This window comes from Carcharhinus amblyrhynchos, chromosome 18, assembly GCF_965287045.1.
Source record: "Carcharhinus amblyrhynchos chromosome 18, sCarAmb.v2.hapA, whole genome shotgun sequence".
NCBI lineage: Eukaryota > Metazoa > Chordata > Chondrichthyes > Carcharhiniformes > Carcharhinidae > Carcharhinus > Carcharhinus amblyrhynchos.
Window position 1 is genome coordinate 18,197,490 of NC_137341.1, and position 26,151 is coordinate 18,223,640.

General features: G+C 46.5%; 1 protein-coding gene across 1 annotated transcript in view; it reads right to left on the reverse strand.

The window, feature by feature from the left end:
- Positions 1–6,014: 6,014 nt before the first annotated feature.
- LOC145355179 (visual system homeobox 2) overlaps positions 6,015–26,151 on the reverse strand; it is a 28,476-nt gene continuing 8,339 nt past the window's right edge. Inside the window, exons 3-4 of the mRNA XM_080207092.1 lie at positions 9,247–9,404; positions 6,015–6,425 (exon numbers count right to left, since the gene is read on the reverse strand). Of these exons, the coding sequence (XP_080063218.1) occupies positions 6,015–6,425; positions 9,247–9,404 (569 nt within the window). The remainder of the gene's footprint in view (positions 6,426–9,246; positions 9,405–26,151) is intronic.

Below are 26,151 nucleotides of genomic sequence, written 5' to 3' on the forward strand. Positions count from 1 at the left end.
ACCAGATTAAAGTCCAACAGGTTTATTTGGTAGCAAAATCCACTAACTTCAGGAGTGCTGCTCCTTCATCAGGTGAGTGGGATTTCAGTTCACAAATAGGGCAAATAAAGACACAAACTCAATTTACAAAATAATGGTTGAAATGTGAATCTTTACAGGTAATCAAGTCTTAAACGCACAGACAATGTGAGTGGAGAGAGGGTTAAGCACAGGTTGAAGAGATGTGTATTGTCTGCAGCCAGGACAGTTAGTGAGATTTTGCAAGCCCAGGCAAGTCGTGGAGGTTACAGAAGGTGGGACATGAACCCAAGATCCCGATTGAGGCCGTCCTCATGTGTGGGGGACTTGGCTATCAGTCGCTGCTCAGCAACTCTGCGCTGTCGTGTGACATGAAGGCCGCCTTGAAGAACACTTACACGAAGATCAGAGGCTGAATGCCCGTGACCGCTGAAGTGTTCCCCAACAGGAAGCAAACACTCTTGCCTGGTGATTGTTGAGCGGTGTTCATTCATCCGTTGTTGTAGCGTCTGCATGGTCTCCCCAATGTACCACGCCTCAGGACATTCCTTCTTGCAGCGTATCAGGTAGACAATGTTGACCGAGTTGCAAGTGTATGCACCATGTACCTAGTGGATGGCATTCTCACGTGAGATGATGGCATCCATGCTGATGATCCAGCAAGTTTTGTAGAGGTTGCTGTGGCAGGGTTGTGTGGTGTCGTGGTCACTGTTCTCCTGAAGGCTGGGTAGTTTGCTGTGGACAACGGTCTGTTTGAGATTGTGCGGTTATATGAAAGCAAGAAGTGGGGGTGTGGTGATGGCCTTGGCGAGATGTTTGTCTTCATCAATGACATGTTGAAGGCTCCGGAGAAGATGTTGTAGCTTTTCCGCTCCGGGGAAGTACTGGACGACGAAGGGTACTCTGTCCGCCGTGTCCCATGTTTGTCTTCTGAGGAGGTTGGTGCAGTTTCTTGCTGCGGTGAGTTGGAACTGTTGATTGATGAGTCGAGCGCCATACCTGTTCTTATGAGGGCATCTTTAAGCATCTGGGGGTGTCTGTTGCGATCCTCCTCATCTGAGTAGATCCTGTGTATATGGAGGGCTTGTCCATAGGGGATGGCTTCTTTAACGTGTTTATGGTACGCTTGAGGTACAGTGAAGTGCTGAGATGACCATCCTTGATGGAGATGTGCGTCCAAGAATGCAACTGATTCCGGAGAGTAGTCCATGGTGAGTCTGATGGTGGGATGGAGCTTGTTGATGTCATCATATAGTTGTTTCAGTGATTGTTCACCGTCAGTACAAAGGAAGAAAATGTCATTGATGTATCTAGTGTATAGCATTGGTTGAAGGTCCTGTGCGGTGAAGAGGTCTTGTTCGAACCTGTGCATGAAGATGTTGGCATATTGCACAGGTTCAAACAGGACCTCTTCACCACACAGGACCGCTATACACTAGATACATCAATAATATTTTCTTCCTTTGGACTCATGGTGAACAATCACTGAAGCAACTACATGATGAGATCAACAAGTTCCACCCCACCATCAGACTCACCATGGACTACTCTCCGGAAATGGTTGCATTCTTGGACACAAGCATCTCTATCAAGGATGGTCATCTCAGCACTTCACTGTACCACAAGCCCACAGATAACCTTACTCCAACTTCTACCCTAAACAAGTTAAAAAAGCCATCCTCTATGGATAAGCCCTCCATATACACAGGATCTGCTGAGATGAGGGAGATAGCAACAGACACCTCCAGACGCTGAAAGATGCCTCATAAGAACAGGATACGGTGCTCGACTCATCGATCGACAGTTCCAGTGCGCCACAGCAAAAAACCGCACCAATCTCCTCAGAAGACAAACACGGGACACGGCGGACAAAATACCCTTCATCGTGCAGTACTCCCCCGGAGCAGAAAAGCTATGACATCTTCTCCGGAGCCTTCAACATGTCATTGATGAAGACTAAATCTCACCAAGGCTATCCCCACATCCCCATTTCTTGCCAACAACCGCACAACCTCAAACAAACCATTGTCCACAGCAAACTACCCAGCCTTCAGGAGAACAGTGACCACGCCACCACACAACCCTGTCACAGCAACCTCTACAAGACATGCCAGATCATCGACGTGGATGCCATCATTTCATGTGAGAACACCATCTGCCAGGTACACGGTACATACTCAAAACTCGGCCAACATTGTCTACCTGATACGTTGCAGGAAAGGATGTCCCGAGGCATGGTACATTGGGGAGACCATGCAGACGCTACGACAATGGATGAATGAACACCACTCGACCATCACCAAGCAAGAGTGTTCTCTTCCTGCTGGGGAACACTTCAGCGGTCACAGACATTCGGTCTTTGACCTTCGGGTAAGCATTCTCCAAGGTGGCCTTCACAACACACAATGCAAAGTCACTGAACAGAAACTGATAGCCAAGTTCTACACACATGAGGATGGCATCAACTGAGATCTTGGGTTCATGTCACGCTATCTGTAACCCCCACAACTTGCAAAATCTCACAAACTGTCCTGGAGACAATACACATCTCTTTAACGTGTGCTTAACGCTCCATCCACTCACATTGTCTGTACCTTTAAGACTAGATTACCTGTAAAGACTCACATTCCAACCATTATTTTGTAAATTGAGTTTGTGTCTTTATATGCCCTGTTTGTGAACACAACTCGCACTCACCTGACAGAGTAGCGAGCGCTCCAAAAGTTAATGGCTTATGCGACCAAATAAACCTGTTAGATTTTAATCTGGTGTTGTGAGACTTCTTCCCATGGAGACACCAGAAGCCTACTGGGCTCGGCTTTCCACAGACTAACCCACGCCCACACTGTCAGAGATGTAACAGAAGCTTTATCACTGGATCATACAGTTCCCTGGCCTACATCTTCAGCATCTCTCCATTATTGTCATCTTCAAATTAATCTTTTCATCTTCAGGTTTAAATAGCAAAAATGTTTCTGCTTGTGGGAAAGAGCATAACTATCAATTAAAGATAGTCTGCAAGAAATCCAATGGGAAATTCAGAAGTAACTTCTTCACCCAGGGAGTGATGAGAATATAGAAGAGAAAGGATGGGCGGAGGTTTGAGTGCAGCATAATTACCAACATGGTATAGTCAGGCTAAATGGCCTGTTTCTGTGCTGTATGTCCTACATCATTTAATGTTATAAAACATACTAAGCTGTTCACTGGGTAGTGACATGCGATCTTATATGTATTTGACATTTAAATCTCACGATCACCAGTAATATCAGAGCCTCACCCCCCAAACACCCTCCATTGGGCACCTCCTCACAGGCAACAGGAAAACAAGCAGCTTCCTCATGTCTCCATTGGATGATTATTGATCGCAGTCAAAACCTTTCAACTCCAGCATTGTTGTAATTAATACACAAAAATCATCAAAGAAAATGATAAACCACAGCAATTTTGTTTCATGCTCCTATGATTTCTCTCCTGTGTCAACCCCTGGAGATTCCAGGCCAATCCTGAAGTTGGCAACTCCTACTAATCCATCGGAGCACAAAAACAAAAAGATTAAATGGGAAATACATTACAATTTATTATACATTGTACAGAATAACTTGGCTTGCAACTCATTGTGAAAAGTGACAGGTCTCCCGCCAATCTCTCCTAATCCTTTCCCAGATCCATTTCCAGAAGGCTTTTAGCCCTCCCGCATCTCACTCAAGTACACATTTTTTGCCTATGCACCCCAGCCCATTAGCTGGCTATTTGACCATGGGAGGCATCACAGTCAAGCTTAAACCTACACTTACCAATCATTCATCTGCTCAAGGAGAGCGAGGGGGTGGTGAGTGGGAACACTGGTTAAGGTGCAGCCTGCTGCTTGTCCAGTTGAGGTTAATTAGTTTAAAGAAGAAAAAATCCTGCATTTATATAGCACCCTTAAAACCCTCAGGATGTCCACAAGTGCCTCACAGTCAATGACTGACTAGTTGGAAGGGTAGTCACTGTTGTAAAGCAGGAAACTGCAGCAGCCATTTTACATACAGCAAGATCCCACAAAAAGTGATGTGATAACGAGTAGATAATCAGTTCCTGCAGCACTGGCTGAGGGGTAGATGTTGCCTCAGGAAAAGCTCCTCAATTCTTCTTCAAAATAGTGCTGTGGGATCTTACACATCAATTTGAGGGAGCCTTGGCTGAACACCTCATTTGAAAGATGGCAGCTCTGACAATGTAGCACTCAGTACTACACTGGGACTGCCAGCCAAAATCTCTGGGGTGAAACTTGAACCCAAGAACATTCTGACTCAGAGCGAGAAGGTATCCGAGCTCAAACCAGCAATCAGGGTCCTGTGCTGGGTGGCTGAGAATCACCTCATGTACAGACTGACTGAATGGGGAGTTCTGTGGGGACTTCAATAAGTCACTAAACTTTAATCCTTGTGGAATACGGACTATTTTGCAGTGTTTTCACCCTGGAGGTTATCTGTTACTCAATATCCAATTCCACTTATTCCGTACGAGTCCAGTCATCCACCCTTAGACTGGATCATGAAGCATGCTTTTCCCCTGAGTTCCTGATGTGCGCTGTAAAGTAAATCACACCCTTAGCCACAGCTCATCAGGTCAGCCCCGGGCTGTAAGCTGCTCCAGCTCTTTAACACTTTGCTCTCCCCCCACCTTCTGCTCAGTGGAAATTTTGTTGTTTATTCGTGAAGTTTTGTTACTAAAGCCTGTGAGCTGCTCAGGATCAGATACCCCTGCTGTCTCTATGCTCCATGGATATAATAATCCTCCTTTTAGTAAAATTACTCATACTGTTACAAACTTTTCCATGTAATATTTAACACTCCAACTGTTACATTGTCTGTTACCATTCTTTTATTCAGTTTACCTGTGTCTTATAGTCACTGTATTATAGTCTACCTGTATGTGACACTTCTGTGTTAGTCTCTCTGTGTGACAGTGTGTACATTACAGTCTTTGCATTAGTCTGGCTGTGACAGTCTGTATTAGTCTGTCTGTGTGACAGTGTGTATATTACATGCCCTGTATTATAGGTTGTCTGTAGCAGTCTGTTAGTCTGTCTGTCTGTGACAATGTGGAAATTACAGCCAATTATAGTTTGTCTGTCTACGTGTCAATGTGTTATAGTCTGTGGCAGTCTGTTTAGTCTGTCTGTGTGACAGTGTGTAAATTAGCCTCTGTATTATAGTCTGTCTCTGACACTGTGTTGTGTGTTACAGTCTCTCTGATGCACAGTCTTTCCGTGTATTCAACAATTACAGTGTATTACAATCTCTCTGTGTTATACAGTCTGTGTGTATTACAATCTCTCTGTGTTGTAGAGTCTGTGCATTACAATATCTCTTTGTTACAGAGACTGTGTTACACAGTCTCTGTGTGTGAGTTTTTCTATGTTATACAGTCTGTTAAAATCTCTCTATATTATAGTCTCTGTGCATTACAATCTCTGTGCATTACAGTCTCTCTGTGGTATACAGTCTCTATGTTAGAATCTCTCTGGTATACAGTCTCTGGGTGTTACAATCTCTCTGTGTTATACAGTCTTTGTGTGCTACAGTTTCTCTGTGTTATACAGTGTCTGTGTGATACAATCTCTGTATATTACAGTCACTGTGTGTTACAATCTTTTTGTGTTATACAGACTCCATGTTACAGACTCTCTGTGTTATACAGTCTCTCTGTGTGTTGCCAGCTGTGTTATAAAATCTGTGTACAGTCTCTGTATGTTACAATCTCTGTGTTACAGTCTGTGTGTTACAGTCTCTCTGTGTGTTATACAGCCTCTCTGTGTTACCATTTGTGTTAGACAGTCTCTGTGTGTTACACATTCTCTGTGCCTCTGTTTCAATTAGTCCCTCAGTTACACAATCTCTCTCTCCCCCTGTTACTCTGGGTTATGAATCACCCCATTTGTAACCTTGCTCTGTGTGATAAAGGAACTCAGTATCGTACAATATGCTCACTCTGCTATACAGACTATATTAAATGGCCTTGTCAGTAGCTCCCAGTTGCTCTGGGGAAGAGCAGTGAGAATTAGGGAGTGGTTTCACAGCCCCACTGTGTATCTCAGCCTCGTGTTCCCTGGCCTTTGCTCGGAGTGTGGCAATGCTGCAGCTACGAATCTCCTCTGGGCTCGGACTGAGGTTGGAATTGTCTTTGATCCCACGAACCACTGTCCGAAAAGGAGCAGCGAGCAGCACCTCCCCCTGGTCAACTTGCGATACTGTCCAGGGGTAGCTGCCTTTCTCTGTCTTGTGGCTGTGGGGTTGGAGTGCCGAATGGTCACATTTCTCTTCCTCAGGAGAGCTGCTGACCTCCCTGCTCTTCTCTGCAGGTCTGCCCTGGGTTTTCAATTGTCTCCTCATCTTAGCTCTGCGATTCTGGAACCAAACCTGTGGAATAAATCCTGCAGTCAATTGCCTTATTGTTAAGCCAGGCAGAGAGGTAAAGCACCCTTTTATTTTGTACTTCAATGCAGTACGAGGGGAATGCTGCACAGTCACCGGAGACCAAGGCCCTGTCGCTCCCCACAGAAGATCCCATACTATTTCAAAGAAGACCAGGGGCGTTATCCAAATATGTATTCCTGAACCAGCAGATGATATGATCATTATCCCATTGCTAATTGTGGAAGCTTGCTGTGCACAAATTGGCAATCACATTTCCCAATGATACATATTTCAAAAATATTTCATTGGTAATCAAAGGCTAAATAGGAAACTTTCTCCTTATTCTGTTACTTTGGGACACAGTAAGAAGTCTCATAACACCAGGTTAAAGTCCAACAGGTTTCTTTGGTAGCAAACACCACTAGCTTTCGGAGCTCTGCCCCTTCATCAGGTGAGTGGGGAGTTCTGATCACAAACAGGGTATATAAAGACACACATTTGGTTTACAGAATACTGATTAGAATGGGAGTCTTTACAGCTAATCAAGTCTTAAAAGTGCAGACAATGTGAGTGGAGACAGCATTAAGCATAGGTTAAAGAGATGTGTATTGTCTCCAGACAGGACAGTAAGTGAGATATTGCAAGCCCAGGCAAGTCATGGGGGTTACAAATAGTGTGACATGAACCCAAGATCTCAGTTGAGGCCATCCTCATGTGTGCAGAACTTGGCTATCAGTCTCTGCTCAGTGACTCTGCGCTGTCGCAGAAGGCCGCCTTGGAGAACGCTTACCCAAAGATTAGAGGCTGAATGCCCATGACTGCTGAAGTGTTCACCAACAGGAAGAGAGCACGCTTGCCTGCTGATTGTCGAGCGGTGTTCATTCATCCATTATCGTAGCGTCTGCATGGTCTCCCCAATATACCATGCTTCGGGACATCCTGTAATAATCCTGTCACATTCTGTAAACCGAATGTGTGTCTTTATATGCCCTGTTTGTGATCAGAACTCCCCTCTCATCTGACGAAGGGGCAGAGTCCCGAAAGCTTGTGGCGTTTGCTACCAAATAATCCAAATGTTGGATTTTAACCTGGTGTTGTGAGACTTCTTACTGTATTTACTCCTGTCCAACGCCAGCATCTCCACATCATGACGTTGGGACACTCCCATATTAAAAACATGACTGTCCTTGAATAGGTTTTTCCCTTTTCTATTTCTCTTTGGAAGGATTGGCTGCTGCTGGAACTCTGGTCCCAGAAGCCTCTGCTGCTGGCTATTGGCTCTTCCCAGTGTCTATATGCCTGACTAAACCATGGGTATGTCTAGGGCAGGGACAGTGTTTAGGGACATCACTGTGTCACGGCAGAATTCACATGGTTTACCATTACATCAGTGTGTATTCAATTCTGATCAGTCACAGCTGCCCATTTCATTCCTAAGCCACTGAAGCTACAACATCATGGAGGGGGGAGGGGGGAGGGGGGGGGGGGGTGTAGCATGCAGAGAGTGGAGGCGACACAGTAGTAGGATGGGGCTCAGGAGGGGGGAATACCAGGGTGAATGGGGAAAGAATGTGTGAGGGGTAGATTGGGGCAGAGTGAATGAGAGAGTGTGTGTGGGAATTTGTGGGGGATAGGGGTGTGAGGGGAGGTTGTGTGGGGAGGAGGGTGTTTGAGGGGGAGGGTATGTGAGGAGGAGGGTGTGTAGGGGGAGGGTGTGTGGGGGGAAGGGTGTAAGTGGAGGGTGTGAGAGGGGGAGGCCGTATGAGGGGAAAGGTGTGAAGGGGCAAGGGTGTGTGAAGGGCAGGGTGTGTGAGTTGTGTGAAAGGCAGGGTGTGTGAGTTGTGTGAGGGGGCGGGTGTGTGAGTTGTGTGGGGGGGCGGGTGTGTGAGTTGTGTGAGGGGGTGTATGAGGAGGATACGTAAGGGGGTGTGGGCTTAATGGGGCAAGAGTCAGATTGGGGTGGGGTGGAGCTGGGGGAGGGGAGGGGACAGGGTGCCAGGCTGTATTAGAACCTCTCAAATCACAGCTTCATTTCAATGATAATGTGGATTATAAAAATTCCAATTTAATAAGACAGAAAAATTGTTTTCAAAAATTGTCATAACATTGAATAAGAATATAATTTAAAGACTGTTAGACTCCACCAGGTATAGAGATTGTAAACTGAAAGGTGTAATATTAATTAACTCCACAGCCTCTAAAACATTTAACAGTACAGACAAATCAAACAATTCAATCTCATCACAAGAAGTCATTTCTCTCAGTCCAGCCTCAGATATTTCCTGTTCTCCATTAAAAACTCACCTCAACTCTTTCTCCTCCAACTTTCTCTTGCCCACATTGTCCCCTCCTCTGTACTCTCCCTTTCCTTCTCCCACACTCTCCTTTCCCCTCTCCCACACTCTCCCTTCCCCTCTCCCACACTCTCCTTCTCACCCACCTCCCACTCCCTCCATCATGCCCTCACTTCCCTCCCCCACACTCCCCCTATTCCTTCAACACACTGTCCCTCAGTCACATTCTCCTCCCCCATCTGTCTGCTCCCTCATTCCCTTCACCCACCTTCCCTTCACCAGTCTCCTCTGTGCCTCACCACTACCCCCTCCCCCTATCCCCCCGGGGCCACCATACCTCCCTCCTCTCCCACCCTGGCACCAGTCCTCCCCTACACTCTCTCACTTTATGATACCCTCCATTCATTTGAAGCCAGTCTCCTGGCTCCTTACTAAATGTTCTTGCTCCTGCACTTCCGTTCATTTCTCTGTTCTACATTCACTCATGAACTTTCTCTGAAACTCGGTTTAAAGGTTGTTACACGCTGTACCTGTACTCTGGCCTCAATCAGATCCAGTCTAAGTGCCAGGGCCTCTCTCATGAAGATGTCTGGGTACTGAGTTGTCTCGAATGCTTTCTCCAGCTCCTCCAGTTGCCAGCTGCTGTAGTTCGCTCGTGCCCGTCGCTGCTTCACCGGCTTTGACTCATCTTCATGGCAAAAATCACAAAAGGAAAAATGTTTCTGCCCAAACCCTCCAGCTGACCCAAAGCACTTTTACAACCGATTAATCTCCTATGAAGTACAGTCACTGTCAACAATGGCAGAATCTTTAAATACAACAAGGTGCATGAAAAACAAAATGAATCTATTCCCAGTGCTGTTGATGCGGGGGATGACCCAGACACCAACATTTATTCAGATAGTATTGGGTGGAGGGGGGCGGTGGACTTTATCTCCCTGGGCTGGTGGACAGGTTTCCGCATCCTGCTAAATATAGCACGCTTGACAATGTAGCACTCCTTCATTACTGTACCAAAGTGTCAGCCTAGATTTAGGTGTAAATTAGGATTAGGTAAGTGAAATAGCAGGAATTGGAGACTAAAGAAAAAGAAAACAAGATCTCTGACAGCAAGAAAAAGATAAACCAGACTAAAAAACATACATAACACACAGCGATGATATCAAACTCACATTACTCCTCCAGTGAGAAATTAATCATATCTCCAAACAGTAAATTGGAAGAAATGTAAAACAGGTTTCAGAGCAGTACTTCCCACATGGCTGCCTTTCCTAAATCGAGGTTAACTCAGCCAGGTTCAAACCATTTCCTCACCTCTGCCATCAGCTCTTCCCCTATCTCCCAAAACTAGGATAGCGATCCCCTTGTCCTCACTTTCCACCCAGCAACCTCTGCATTCAAAGGGTCACCCTCCACCATTTCTGCTAACTCCAGCATGATGCCACCATGAATCACATCTTTCCCTCACCCCCTCCCACCCTGTCAGCATTCTGTCATGGTCCGCTCCCTCCATGACACCCTGGTCCAGTCCTCCAATACACCCAACTCCCCATCCCTTTCCCACGGCACATTTCCTTTAACACGCAGAAGGTGCAGCGGCCTGTCCCTTTACCTCTTGCCCGCCTCACCATTCAAAACCTCAAACAGTCCTTTCAGGATAAGCAGCATTTCACTTACACTTCCTCCAATGTGGTCTCTTGTTTTGCTGCTCCCAATGCATCTCCTCTACATTAGAAGATTAAGTGATGACTAGGTGACTACTTTGAGGAACATCAATGCTCAACCAGCAAGCATGACCCCCAACTTTCCTGTAGCTTGACATTTCAACTCAGAACCTTGCTCTCCTGCCCATATGTTTGTCCTTGGCTTGCTGCAATGCTCCAGTGAAGCCCAATGCAAGCTGGAGGAGCAGCATCTCACTTCCAAATGGACAACATTACAGCCCTTGGGACTCAACATTGAGTTCATCAGCTTTACACTGTGACCTTTCTCCTTCATCTTAAACCATAAGACTATAAGACATAGGACAGAATTAGGCCACTTGGCCCATCAAGTCTGCTCTGCCATTCAATTATGGCTGATACTCTTCTCATCCCCATTCTCCTGCCTTTTCCCCATAATCCCTGTTCCCCTTATTAATCAAGAACATATCTGTATCTCTCTTAAAGACACTCAATGACCTGCCCTCCGCAGCCTTCGGCAGCAAAGAGTTTCACAGATTCACCACTCTCTGGCTGAAGAAATTCCTCCTCATCTCTGTTTTAAAAGGTCGTCCCTTTAGTCTGAGGTTGTACCCTGTTGTTCTAGTTTTTCCTACTAGTGGAAACATCCTCTCCACATCCCCTCTATCCAGGCCTCACAGTATCCTGTAAATTTCAATAAGATCTCCCCTTATCCTTCCAAACTTCGTGGGGTTTTTGTTTGTTTTCGCTTTCCGTAGCGGGAGCTAGGCGCGGGGGCAGTCGGGAAGGGAGTATAAAAAGAAGGCCACAGTAGACAGCGGGCAGCGGAGTGAGGTGGGTGCAGACTGAGTGCTGTAAGGGCTTTGGCTCACAGGGCTTGGGCGAGAGCAGGCTTAGGCACGGTGAGTTACTGGTCCATTTTTTCCTGTTTTCCATTTCTGTGTCCATAACTCTAAGGGTGGTCAGGTAAATGGCAGGGTCCTTGGGGAGACGCGTCAGCTGCGTTAGGTGCAATATGTGGGAGTTCCTGGAGACAACGCGTCTCCCGAAAGTCCACATCTGCACCAAATGTCTGGAGTTGCAGCGTTTGAGGGCCTGGGTTGGGCAATTAGAGCTGCATCTGGAAGATTTATTTTTAGTCAGGGAGAACGAAGCAATGATGAATAGGAACCACGGTCAAGTGGAGATCCCAGAGCCTACTTGGGGGGGTAATGGGTGGGTTATTGTTAGGAAGGGGAAGAAGAAGAGGAGCCATGGTACTAAGGCCACCCCAGAGGTAGTCTCCCAAAATATCAGGGATAAGGTGACAACTGGGGTAGAAAGGGCAAGAGAGGAAGACTAGAATGCCTCAGAGGGAAGCAAGGGGGCTGGATGTGAGATAGTGGTGGGGGATGGGAGGGTTAAAGGAATTGATAGGCGGTTCTGTGGGCAAAAGCGGGACTCCAGGATGGTAGTCTGCCTCCCTGGAGCAGGGGTACAGGATGTTTCGGAGAGGGTAGAGGGAATTTTGAAGGGACCCAGGCTGATGTAATTATACACACAGGAAAGAAGGACGTAGGAAGGAAGAGCAGGGGGGATATTCATAAGCAGTTCAGGGAGTTGGGGGCCAGGCTGAAGAGCAGGGCCTCCAGGGTGGCATTCTCTGGGCTGCTGCCAGTGCCCAGAAATAGCGGGGCTAAGAATAATGAGATCCTACAGCTGAATGTGTGGCTGAAGGATTGGTGCAGGACAGAGGGTTTTACTTTTGTAGACCATTGGGAAGTCTTTGTGAGAGAAGGGCACCTGTACAAGTGGGATGGGGAACATTTAAATGGGAAGGGCACAAATATTTTAGCTGGGAGGTTAGCTGGAGTGTTTCGGCAGGGTTTAAACTAATATGGAGGGGGGGTGGGGAGGAGACAGATAGCTCAGTAGGCACTGGGATTGAAAGTGAGCTGGGGACAGGGTAAGTCTAGATGATAGGAAAATCTCCCAGGAGAAGGAGGATCCAAGTGGGCCTGTAGGTCTTCAGTGCATCTGTTTTAATGCGAGGAGTGTGGCGGGTAAGACAGATGAACTTAAGGCCTTAATGTTCGCAAGGAACTTAGATGTGGTGGCAGTGACGGAGACATGGTTAAAGGAAGGGCAGGACTGGCAGCTAAATATTCCTGGGTATAAGTGTTTTAGGCACGACAGAGGAGGGTCGAAAAGAGGAGGGGGAGTGGCACTGTTAGTTAGGGAGCACATCACAGCGGTGCAGAGGGAGGATAATATAGAGGGGTTAGGAATTGAGTCTCTGTGGGTGGAGTTGAGGAATAGGAAGGGAGCAATTACTATGCTAGGGGTGTACAACAGACTGCCCGACAGCCCGCGGGCAGTGGAAGAGGGTATATGTAGAGGCATTTTGGATAAGTGTAGGAAGAACAGGGTTGTCATAGTGGGAGATTTTAATCTCCCTGGGGTGGATTGGAAGGTGCCTAGAGCTGGGGGTTCGGACGGGGAGGAATTCATAAGATGTGTATTGGAAGGGTCTTTGGAGCAGTATGTAGATAGTCCTACTAGAGAGGGGGCTATACTGGATTTAGTTGTGGGTAATGAGCCGGGTCAGGTGGTTGAGGTTGCAGTAGGTGAACATGTGGCTAACAGTGACCACAACTCTGTCTACTTTAGGATACTAATGGAAAAAGATGAGTGCTGCCCTAAGGGGAGGGAGCTAAATTGGGGGAAGGCTAGATACAGCCAGATTAGGCAGGAGCTTAGGGATACAGACTGGGATAGGCTGTTGGAGGGCAAGTCCACGTTAGGCATGTGGGAGTCTTTCAAGGGAAAACTGAAATGGTTGCAGGAAAGACATGTGCCAGTTAAGAGGAAGGATGGGAAAAGTAGGATTAGAGAGCCGTGAATTACTAGAGATATTGAGGACTTGGTCAGGAAGAAATGAGAGGCATATGTTAGGTCTAAGCAACTGGGAACGGAGAGAGCATTGGAGGAATACAGAGAGAGTAGGAGGGATCTCAAAAGGGGAGTTAGGAGGGCAAAAAGGGGGCATGAAATGGCTTTGGCAGATAGGATTAAGGAAAATCCAAAGGCGTTTTACTCCCATGTCAGGAACAGAAGGGTGGTTAGAGGAAAAATCGGTCCTCTCAGGAACAGAGGAGGGGAATTGTCCTTAGAGTCCAAGGGAATGGGGGAGATCCTGAATGAATACTTTGCGTTGGTATTCACAAAGGAGAGGGGCTTGATGTCTGGTACAGTCTTCGAGGGAGCTGTAGACCAGTTGAAGGAACTATCCATTACGAGGGAAGAAGAGTTAGGGCTTTTAGGTAGCATTAAAACTGATGGCATTTATCCCAGGCTGCTTAGGGAGGCAAGAGATGAGATTGCTGGGCCTCTGACGCAAATCTTTGTCTCTTCTTTGGACACAGGTGAGGTCCCAGAGGACTGGAGGATAGCAAATGTGGTACCGTTGTTTAAAAAGGGTAGGAGGGATAACCCTGATAACTATAGGCTGGTGAGTTTGACGTCAGTGGTAGGCAAGTTGATGGAGAGGATTCTTAGGGATAGGATGTATGAGCACTTATCGCGTTGCGATCTGATAAGGGATACGCAACATGGCTTTGTTAAGGGGAAGTCTTGCCTTATGAATCTGGTAGAATTTTTTGAGGAGGTGACAAAAATGGTCGATGAAGGACAAGCCGTTGATGTCATCTATATGGATTTCAGTAAGGCGTTTGACAAAGTCCCTCATGGTAGGTTGGTTGAAAAGGTTAAGGCTCATGGAATACAAGGCCAGGTATCTAGATGGGTTGAGAACTGGCTTGGTAAGAGGAGACAGAGTAGTAGTGGAGGGGTCCTTTTCTAGCTGGAGGTCTATCACTAGTGGTGTGCCGCAGGGCTCAGTATTGGGACCTCTTCTTTTTGTAGTATATATAAATGACTTGTAAGAGGGAGTAAGTGGTGTGATCAGCAAATTTGTAGATGACACTAAGATGGCTGGATTGGCGGGCAGTGAGGAGCAGTGTCTGGCAATACAACGGGATATAGATAGGCTGGTATATTGGGCAGATATATGGCAAATGGAGTTTAATCCTGATAAATGTGAGGTGATGCATTTTGGCCGAAATAATGTAGGGGGGAGTTATATGATAAAGCGTAGACCTACAAAGAGTACAGAAACGCAGCGGGACCTGGGGGTGCAAGTGCCCAAGTCTTTGAAGGTGGCAGTACAAGTGGAGAAGGCTGTGAGGAAAGCTTATGGTATGTTAACCTTTATAGGAAGGGGTATAGAGTATAAGAGCTGGATCTAATGTTGCAGTTGTATAGAACATTGGTTAGGCTGCATTTGGAGTACTGCGTCCAGTTCTGGTCGCCTTACTACCGGAAAGACATGGAGACCCTGGAGAGAGCGCAGAGGAGGTTTACCAGGATGCTGCCTGGTACAGAAGGACTGGGTTATAAGGAAAGATTGAGCAAATTGGGGCTGTTTTCCCTTGAAAGACGGCGATTGAGGGGAGATCTAATAGAGGTATATAAGATTATGAAGGGTACAGATAGAGTAAACGGGGTAAGCTTTTTCCTATGTTAGAAACGCACAGTACGAGGGACCACGGGCTTAGGGTGAGGGGGCCGAGGTATAACACGGATAGAACATAGAACACTACAGCACAAACAGGCCCTTCGGCCCACGAGTTGCGCCAATCACATCAACACCTACCAATCCATAGACCTATCTATAAAGCCCAATCCCATTAAATCCCATATACTCATCCAGAAGTTTTTTAAAAGACCCCAGCGAGTTCGCCTCCACCACCACTGACAGCAGCCGATTCCATTCACTCACCACCCTCTGAGTGAAAAACTTACCCCTAACATCACTTCTGTACTTGCCTCCCCGCACCTTAAATCTGTGTCCTCTCGTAGCGACCATTTCAACCCGGGGAAATAGCCTCTGAGAATCCACCCTATCTATTCCTCTCAACATTTTGTAAACTTCTATCAGGTCGCCTCTCAACCTTTGTCTCTCCAGGGAAAAGAGCCCCAGCTCCCTCAACCTAACTTCATAAGGCATGCCTCCCAGTCCAGGCAACATCCTTGTAAATCTCCTCTGTACCCTTTCAATAGCTTCTACATCCTTCCTATAGTGAGGCAACCAGAACTGCGCACAGTACTCCAAGTGAGGCCTGACAAGGGTCTTATAAAGTTGCAGCATTACCTCCCGATTCCTAAACTCAATCCCTCGATTAATGAAGGCCAGTACACCATACACCTTCTTGACCACATCCTCCACCTGCGAGGCCGATTTAAGAGTCCTGTGGACCCAGACCCCAAGATCCTTCTGCTCTTCAACACTACTAAGACTCCTGCCCTTGATAGTGTACTCGTTCATCCCATTGGTTCTGCCAAAATGGACGACTACACATTTATCCGCTTTGAAGTCCATCTGCCACTTCTCCGCCCAGTCCTGCATCCTATTTATGTCCTGCTGCAACTTTTGACATCCTTCCAGACCATCCACAACACCACCGACCTTTGTGTCATCAGCGAACTTACTTACCCATCCCTCCACTTCCTCATCTAGGTCATTTATGAAAATGACAAACAGCAAGGGTCCTGGGGCACTCCACTGGTGACTGACCTCCATGCTGAAAAAGCCCCATCCACAACCACTCTCTGCCTTCTGCAGGCAAGCCAGTTCTGGATCCACAAGGCCAAAGCCCCTTGGATCCCATGCCCTCTCACCTTCTCAAGAAGTCTTGCATGGGGGACCTTATCAAACGCCTTGCTGAAGTCCATGTACACCACGTCCACTGCACTTCCTTCGTCAATGTGTTCAGTCACATTTTCGAAGAACTCAACTAGGCTCGTAAGGCACGACCTGCCCTTGACAAAACCATGCTGACTATTTCTGATCATGTCAAACCTCTCCAAATGCTCGTAAATCTTGTCCCTCAGAAGCCTCTCCATCAGCTTACCAACCACTGAGGTCAGACTCACCGGTCGGTAATTTCCCGGGCTATCTCTGTTCCCTTTCTTGAAAATAGGAACTACATCCGCAATCCTCCAATCTTCCGGAACCTCTCCCATCTCCATTGACGACGCAAAGATCATCGCCAGGGGCTCTGCAATCACTTCCCTCGCCTCCCACAGTATCCTGGGGTACATCCCATCTGGTCCCGGCGACTTATCTATCTTGATAGAATTCAAAAGTTCTAACACATCCTCCACCTTAATATCCACATACTCAATCTTTTCCATCTGCTGCAAATCCGTAGCAAAATCTCCCAGATCAGTTTCCACCGTGAATACTGAGGCAAAGTACTCATTAAGCACCTCTGCCATTTCTTCTGGTTCCACACAGACCTTTCCCCCTTCACCTTTTATAGGTCCTATCCCTTCTCTTCTCATCCTTTTACTTTTCACATATTTATAGAAGGCCTCGGGATTCTCCTTAATCTTACCCGCCAAGGTCATCTCATGACCCCTTCTGGCTCTCCTAATTTCCCTTTTAAGCTCCTTTCTACAATCCTTATACTCCTCAAGATCCTTAACATCTCCTAGCTCCCTGAACATTTTGTACACCTTCCTTTTCCTCCTGACTAGGTTCACCACAGCCTTTGTGCACCACGGTTCCCGTGACCTACCAAAACCCCCTTGTCTCATCGGAACATTGTCATGCAGAGCTCCAGACAAACATTCCTTGAATATCCGCCACCTTCCTTCGGTACTTTTCCCTAAGAACGTCTCCTTCCAGTTTATTTGTCCAAGTAACTTCCTGACTTCTTCGTATTTCCCCTTACTCCAGACAAACACCTTCCTAGCCTGCCTGATCCTATCTCGTTCCAATGCAATTGTGAAGGAGATAGAATTATGATCACCATATCCAAGATGCTCTCCTACCGAGAGATCCATCACCTGTCCTGGTTCATTCGCCAGTACCAGGTCAAGTACAGCCTCTCCTCTCGTAGGCTTATCCACGTACTGTGTCAGGAAACCTTCCTGAACACACCTAACAAACTCCTCCCCATCCAAACCCCTTACCCTAGGGATATTCCAGTCGATGTTTGGGAAATTGAAGTCTCCCATCACGACAACTCTGTTATTACCACATCTCTCTAGAATCTGTTTCCCTATCTGCACCTCAACTTCCCTGTCACTATTGGGTGGCCTATAGAATACACCCAGCAAAGTTTTTGACCCTTTGCTGTTCCTAACTTCCACCCACAGAGACTCTGTAGATAGTCCCTCCACGGCATCCTCCTTCTCTGCAGCCATGACACTGTCCCTGATCAACAGTGCCACTCCACCACCTCTTCTGCCTCCCTCCCTGTCCTTCCTGAAGCATCTGAATCCTGGCACCTGAAGTACCCAGTCCTGTCCCTGAGACACCCAAGTCTCCGTAATGGCCACCACATCACATTCCCAAGCAGCAATCCACGCACTAAGCTCATCTACCTTATTCACTACACTCCTGGCGTTAAAATATATACACTTCAGCCCCTCAGTCTGGGCATTTCCCTTCTCCACCCCCTGTCTAACCTCCCTCTCATACTGCCTGCAGTCCTCCCCTACCTGGGAGCTAACCTCCTCCGTCCCAGTTTCCCCATCACAATTCCCTCCCCCCATCCTTTCTAGTTTAAAGTCCCCCCGGTAGCCTTAGCCAGTCTTCCCACCAAGATATTAGTCCCCCTGGGATTTAAGTGCCACCCGTCTTTACTGTACAGGTCACACCTGCCCCTAAAGAGGTCTCAGTGATCTAGGAACCGAAATCCCTGCCCTCGACACCAGTCCCTCAGCCACGCATTCAGCCTCCACCTCATTCCATTCCTTCCCTCATTCTCCCGTGGCACAGGCAGCAATCCTGAGATTACTACCTTCGCTTTTCTCTTCCTCAGCTGCCTACCCAGTTCCCTATAGTCCCTTTTCACCACTGCCTCCCTCTTCTTGCCTACGTCAGTAGTACCTATATGTACTACAACCTCCGGTTCCTCACCCTCCCCTTTCAGGATGTCTGGGACACGCCCAGAGACATCCCAGATCCCAGCCCCAGGGAGACAAACCACCATCCGTGACTCACGTCTACGTCCACAAAAACGCCTGTCCGCCCCCCTCACTGTGGAGTCCCCTATTAGCACTGCCTTTCTGCTCTCTTTTTTAATTTTTTGACGTACTGGCTCAGCTCCAGAGACCTGGCCACCGCTTCCTCCCTCGGATGAGCTGTCCCCCCCAGTAGTACTCAAGCAGGAGTACTTATTTTGAAGGGGGACATCCACCAGCGTGCTCTCCATCACCTGAGGTTTCCCCTTCCTAATAGTTACCCAAGTGCCTTCTTCCCGTTGCCCTGGTGTGACTACTTGCTGATAGCTCCTGTCAATTACCTCCTCACTCTCTCAAATGAGCCGAAGGTCCTCAAGCTGCATTTGCAGCTCCTTAACCTGGTTCCGTAGGGTCTGCAGCTCCACACACCGAGCACAGGTGTGGATGTCTGGTAGACCAGGAGCTTCCAAGACCTCCCACATGTTGCACTGGCAACAACATATTGGCCTCACACCCATACTTGCCCCTTTTAGTAACCCAGAGAAAAAAGTAAAACAAAATTTATAGCTTACCTTGCCTCACCCTTATCTCTTTGGCCCTGTGAGCCAAAGCCCTTACAGCACACTCAAAAACAAAAACAGACTTACCTGCTCTCAGTCAGAGCCCCTCTCTCTCTCTCTCTTTTTTAGGTTAGAGGAGGGGGGAAGGGCTGGGATACTCTACCTATGTAGAGTATCGGGAATCCCCTCCGGTCTAATTTATAGTAAGGTAAAAAAAAAACTCTACCCGAGTGCCCTAGCAACTACTTCCGGTGCAAAACTTAAAGAAAGCAAAAAAAAACTAATACAAAGTTAGTTTTAAAAGAAAAAGAAAAAAGTCACTGTACTCACCCACAAGCTCTCCACTCGCAAATCGCAGCCTCTCTTCAGTGCTCCCATGGAACAATGAGCAAAGGATGTTAGAGGGAGGTTTTTCACACAGAGGGTAGTGGGGATATGGAATGCTCTGCCAAGTAAGGTGGTGGACGCAGGCACGCTGGAGTTGTTTAAGAGTAACTTAGACAGGCACATGAGTGGGTTGGAGATGGGTGGATATAGGAGATTGTTTTAAATAAGGTTCATTAGCATTGGGGCATCCCTGGTAAGGTAAATGGATATGGTATGATAATAATTTTCTCTTTTCATTCACAGGTTTTAAGTCGGTCCGCCTTGTTGTCCAACGAGGGGCACACACGTGATGGGTCGTACAAGGGCTGCTCTTGGATGTTCGAGAATAGCCTAGTACTTCATGTCGTTAGTGTGTGCTTAAACTGGACCAGATGCTGGGCAAGACGACAGCTCAGTGGATATCACTGTTTGCTGTGCAGACACATGGATTTGGGCCGGTGTCTGTGGGAATTTGTGCATTCTCCCCATGCTTGCGTGGGTTTTCTCTGGGTGCTCCGGTTTCCTCCCACACCCCAAAGATGTGCTATTAGGCTGATTGGAGGTAATAAATTATCCCTAAATTAGTTTTCCCTCAATGTGGAATGCCATAAGCATAGATAAGGGTCATGGGTGGAGGGGGGACTAGTAATGTTAAAATGGCGGCGCGGGCTCATTGGGCCAAAGGGCCTGTTTCCCAGGCTGTTTTTACCCTTTGTTCTTTGTTCAAACTCCAACAAGTACAGACCCAGAGTCCTCAGCCATTCCTTATACAACAAACTCTTCATTCCAGGGATCATTCTTGTGAATCTCCTCTGGACCCTTTCCAAGGCCAGCACATCCTTCCTTAGATATGGGGCCTAACCTGCTCACAATACTCCAGACAGGGTCTGACTAGAGCCTTGTACTGTACATCCCTGTTCATGTATTTAGCCCTCTAAACATGAATGCTAACATTGCATTTGCCTTCCTAACTGCTCTTTTTAAAAATATCCCATACATCTTTTGCCTCAATGCACCCTCCCAGCACACCAGGCCATCTGTCTTTTGTTCTTGAAGTTGCTACATTTTGTTGTAATCTCTCACAGCCACACTTTAAAATCTAACACATCCTCCCTTTCTTCAGTTCTGTCAAAGAGCCAAATGGGCTCGAAACATCAACCCTGCTTTCTCTCCTCACAGATGCTGACAGACCCGCTGAGCTTTTCCAGCAGCCTCAGTCCTTGCTTCAGATTCCAGCATCCGCAGTATTTTGCTTATTACAATAACACAACAAGCCATGAGCAACTCAATGCCAAAAATAAATCATAAAATAATGGAAACACACAGAACTAGAAACAAAATGTAGAACAGATTTAAAAAATACACACTTAGTAATGAAATATAAAACAGATCAAACATAGTGCAAGAAATAAAATATTAAACACAAAGAACAACTATTAAAATAAAAAGCAGCTAAACACACAGCCATCAATAAATTATAAAACTGATCAAACATTCACACCAAGAAATTAAATATAAAAAGAGATAATGCATACAGAAAAATAATCTTGAATGCTTAGAAAAAGGAATTGCATATAAAATACACCAGATAGAACAAAAAAAAGCTAAATCATGCAAAACAACCAATAAAATAAAAGGACAGGGAGAAAGTAAACACAACAGACCAAATAAATACAAAACACATCATATAGAACAAGTCATAAAGTATCTCTAAATAGATAAAAAATTGAGATAAATAAATAAAGCACACAAACTACTCAGAACATCAAGTACTTTACAAAACTTAGAGTCAGGGAAAACAGTAAAATAGAAACCAAGGCTGGAAGTTTATTTGCTATAAGGACAAGGAGGGTCCAGAGCGAGGTGGGAATGGATGTGGGGGTGGATATGGTGGTGAGAGTGCAGGCTTGGATGTGTACAGGTGATGGATGGTATGTAGGCATGTTCTTGCCCACTTCCACATTTAACAGGGGCACATTCAGGAGCTAACAGGAATCTCTCATGAAGGTGTCAGCTTAGATATTTAAATATCTCAAATAACAATTAAGTGGTGACTTGACCTTCTGTTATGGCTTTAGCAGGCTGTACCTTTACAGGAGACACACCTAAGGCTGTACCTTTAAGACTTTTACAAGCTGTACCTTTAAGACTTGATTACCTCCAAAGACTTGCATTCCAACCATTATTTTGTAAATTGAGTTTGTGTCTTTATATGCCCTGTTTGTGAATAGAACTCCCACTCACCTGACAAAGGGGCAGCGCTCCGAAAGCTTGTGACCTTTGCTACTAAATAAACCTGTTGGATGTTAACTTGGTGTTTGAGACTTCTTACTGTGTTTACCCCAGTTCAACGCCGGCATCTCCACATCATGGCTTTAGCAGCCAGAGGGTAGGCATTTCAAACTGTGTAAATTTCACCAGGGTGAACATGACAAATGTACATGATTTAAAAAACTAGCACAGAGAAACACAACGGAAGCTGCCACACCTATAGTAAAGGCAGGACTTGTATTAAAACCTGAATTCCCTGGTTTACAGGAGAGGAATAACTTTGTGAAAGTCCTTTGATTTACCCTGGGCCTTACTTACCCTAGAGAAAAACATCTGTCCTGTCCTTCCTAGGAGCTTGGGAGGCACTTATGCAGACATTATTTTGACCAGATGGATTGGCAAAGCTAATATCAGCTGTAGCAGGAGCAGAGACAGGGACAGCAATGGCTATCTTGTCCAGTGACACTGCCACTCCACAGATCCTGGAACTACAGCTCAAAGGAGACAATTCCCCCAAAACAGGGATTGTCTGGATGAAGGAACAGCTTGCTTGACAGGATTGAGTAATGGTGTCAGGAGGCCAAGGTTCTGGCTGCAACTCATTAAGAAAAGATATGGCCTATTTGGTAGCAGTCTCACCTCAGAGTCACTGGGTTCAGGTCCTAGTCCACAACCTGAGCATGAAAATGAAGGAAGGCGCTCCAGTGCTGAGGGAATGCTGCACTGTCATAGATGCCACCTTTGGTGTTTAACTAAGCTCCTGTCTGCCCTCTCAGGCAGATGTAAAAGTTCCTAAGCTGTTATTTTGAGGAAGAGCAAGAGAGAATTATCTCTGGTGTGCTGGTCAATGTTTAGCCCTCAATCAATATCCCCAAAACTGATTATGTGGCCATTGTCACATTCCTGTTTGTGGGATCTTGCTGTGCACAAACTGGCTATTGCCTTTCCGACATTGCAAACAGTGACTATATTTGAAAAAGTTCCTCAATGGCTGTAAGGCACTTCAGGGTATCCAGTAGTCATTAAAGGCTCTATATAAATGCAAGTATTTTTTTTCTTGGAACAAGATCTCCTTTCAAAGGGCCAGGTGGGCATGTAGTGCCAGCAGAAATCACATTTCATTGCTTCCAGCCACTTTCAGGCCTGTTCTGAGCTTAGGCATATCTCCCAATTCACAGACAGTATGTTTGCCAGGGCTGCCCAACATGTGCATTCTGGCACGGGTGAGGCCTGTCAGACACGGACAGCGGGATTTTCCACTCCCACCTGTCCGCCAGAAATTCCCACCTGAAGGTAACAGACCTTTTGCTAGTCCTTCAAATTTTCCATCCCGCCCACACTGATTCCCAGAGCAGGTGGGATAGAAAATCCTGCGCAGAGTGCTCTTGTCTTTGCCGCAGTGGTTGGATTTCCACAGGTTCAAGGAATTGCATGTGGCAGGTAAGGAGGCACCATTGGTTCATCCTGGAATGTTCATCAGCCAGAACAGATTCCATTCTCTCAGTATGCAGGTCATTCCTGCCCATTGTAAGCTGCAATCATTCCTACATCCTGTGTTAGTCCAGTCTAGTAGAAGTATTTGCATCTCCAAACAGGCAGAGCAGGTGATTCCTTGGAGTCAAGGATGACCCTCTGAGGACCTGGCTAGTGACACGAGAACACAAGGACTAGAAGCAGGAGTAGACCATTTGGCCCATTGAATCTGCTCCACATTCAGAACAATCATGTCTTCAATCCTACTTTCCCTTTTGGAGACCTATCAGTGATGCTGAGGACAGGTTCAATAGGAGCTACACCATCACAAGAATGATCAATGAGTAACCCATTGGCTCACTGAAATGAGATTCAGGTGTCTGGGCAGATTGGTGAGGGTGCATCAGCAAGGGTGTGGAGAATGGTGGTGATCTGCTGTATCTTGCACACCATGGTATAGCAGAGAGAAATGGAGCTACAGAAGGAGGAAACCTCATTAACTACTGACAAGAAGAGACGGAAAGAAATAGAGGAGCTGAAGGGAGAGCAGCATGATGTGGATCGGGTGGCTGCCAGAGAAAAACTACCAGCTTCGTAGAGACACAGTTCAGATGATAAACAAACCATTTGGGACTGCAACCCTGGGCATTCTGAGACCCCCACTCCCCAGCACTAAACATTCCCACTGTCACTGGTCCCTTGTCCTGCCACGAGACGCCCATGGCAGACATCCTGTGAGTTTTGGAAACTGTGACAGTCCTGCTCAAGGCTATCTGACCTGCCCCTTTATGGGCAGCAAACAGAGTCACCAAGGCATCAGGCAGCATGTGCGACTCTGTCTGAAGGGGAGAGGGTAAGGGCTGAGAAGTGGGAGTACCTAGAAAAGAACCCCATTTCAGGCCCCCTTCTGCATCCAATCAGCATGATTCACAGGCTCTTCCCTACTAACCAATGGTAGAAAAGTATTTTGTTGCATGTCAGCCACCGAGGCAATGAACTGTAAACTGGTTGCCTGAGTGTGTGAGCCTGTGCTGTGGGACAGTATGTGTGGGATGATCTGCACACCTGGTTTCTCATGCTACTGGTCATAATGAAGATGGTCAGCAGCAAAAGTACAGGAGAGATCAGGACACAAAGTTAGAAATGGTTTGTTTGCGCAAAGGTGCACATTATCTCGAGGAATGCTGACAGAGCTGAGTCCTGCTCCACAGGTACCCTTTCAGTGGATAACTCCCAAGGCTCAGCATCTGTGTCTAACTGAGCGATGTTTGAAGTCTGCATCTTCTGAAGGGGATCCTCTGCTGCTATCCTGTCTCCAGCACCTGCTCCAGCTCACGTTTGACATACTCTTCACACTGTGCTGACCTATCTACCTGAGGGGCTGAAGCCACTGAGCTGTGATATCTGCAGCACTGGACGGTGTGTGGGACTCAGTGCATCCTCAGAGTACCATCCCTCACTGAGTACCCCATGTGCTTCTCACTCACATTCATTGGTACCATCAGCTAAACCACAGATGATAGTACTGAACATAGAGGAGATTGGTTTCCAAGGCACAGAGATACAAATGATTCCAGTTCAGTAACAGTTAAGTGCCAAGGGGCAGTGTGATATTATAGTTGCTTTAGTGTTCTTGCAATAATAATCCTGCTCACTACAAGAGGAATGCAGGTTCAGGCACTCGGTGTATGTGCTTGGCTGTGGAGGCATTGGTATGAAGCTATCATCTGTGGGATTATGACTAAACACTCCTAAATCAGAATCCCGCATAAAAGTCTAATGCTGCCACCAGGTCTCTGGGTTACCCCTATCTCTCCAGCAGCAGCAGCCTGTACCGGTAACAGGGCCAGACTGCATGGTGAACCATTTGGCAGGAACAGAAGATCCCACCAGCGGCAGTGAAATTCCGCCCTTGGTCTTCCTCCTCCATTGCAGTCAGCATGGTAATGGCTGCAGATCCATCCCTGCCTCTCTGCTCACCCATGGCATTGTGGGATCTCTCCTTCTGCAAATACAAACAGCGGAGAGTTAGGAGTGTAAGAAGTGAACTGTCTGCTGAGGATGGAGGTGAAACACTTGAGGAGGGTGACTGTGGGGTGGTATTAAATCAAGAGCGAGTTTGTGTTGTCGTTGAGAGGGAGACTGGGGAAGGTGGCTGGAGAGAAAGTCATGTGTGTGACAGCAAGAGGTATTGGTAAGAGGGATGCTGTACAGGAGAATACTTGCAAAGTGGCTGCTCCCACTGAGACTTGTAGGGCACTCACTTTTCTGGACTTAATCCAGTCATGAATCATTTCCAGTCCTGCACACCACATTTCTCCTGTTCATCTCCTCTGATACTTGCAGCCAACATTGCTTGGTGCAAAGATCTAGCCTTTTCATCCCATCCTCAGGAAAGAGGCCATCCCTATGTGCCATCACTGATTTCAACCTCCAGAGACCAGTCTGAGAATGGGGGCTGAGCTTTCCTATGTCTTGCCTCAATTCTATGCCAGTTTCCTACTTTCTGCATGTTTCACTCAATGATGGTATTGTGAACTCTGCCAGGATCTCCTTAAATCCAGTTTGTTTAAATGGATTATTTAGGCACTCTTATCCCAGCCTTACTGATTAATTGGGAAACCGGGATGATAAAGGGGTGCTTCACTGGAAAAACATCAGCAAAGCCCACTAATCAACCAGCTGGGTTCCCAGCCGAGAAGCACTTCCACAAGTTCAAGCTGTGAGTAAGTTGATAAATTCTGCACCAAGTCACTTATGAGAAATAAAATTTAAAATAGAGAAAACACACAAGAGATATAAACAAATAAAACATATATCACAAATAAAATGTAAAACAATGAAACACACAGACAAGAATTGGAGTATTAAAACAGAAAAATAAAATGTAAAACAAATAAAATGTGCAAACCACTAGTGAAACGCATAGATCAAGGCAAAAGGATTAACCACAAATGAGAGCACTCAAGAAAATGCATACCTCCATCTCAGTGTGTTAACTCAACATTATTATAACAATATCACTCTTCTTTAGATTTTCCCCTGTCTGATTAGTGCTCTGTAACTATAA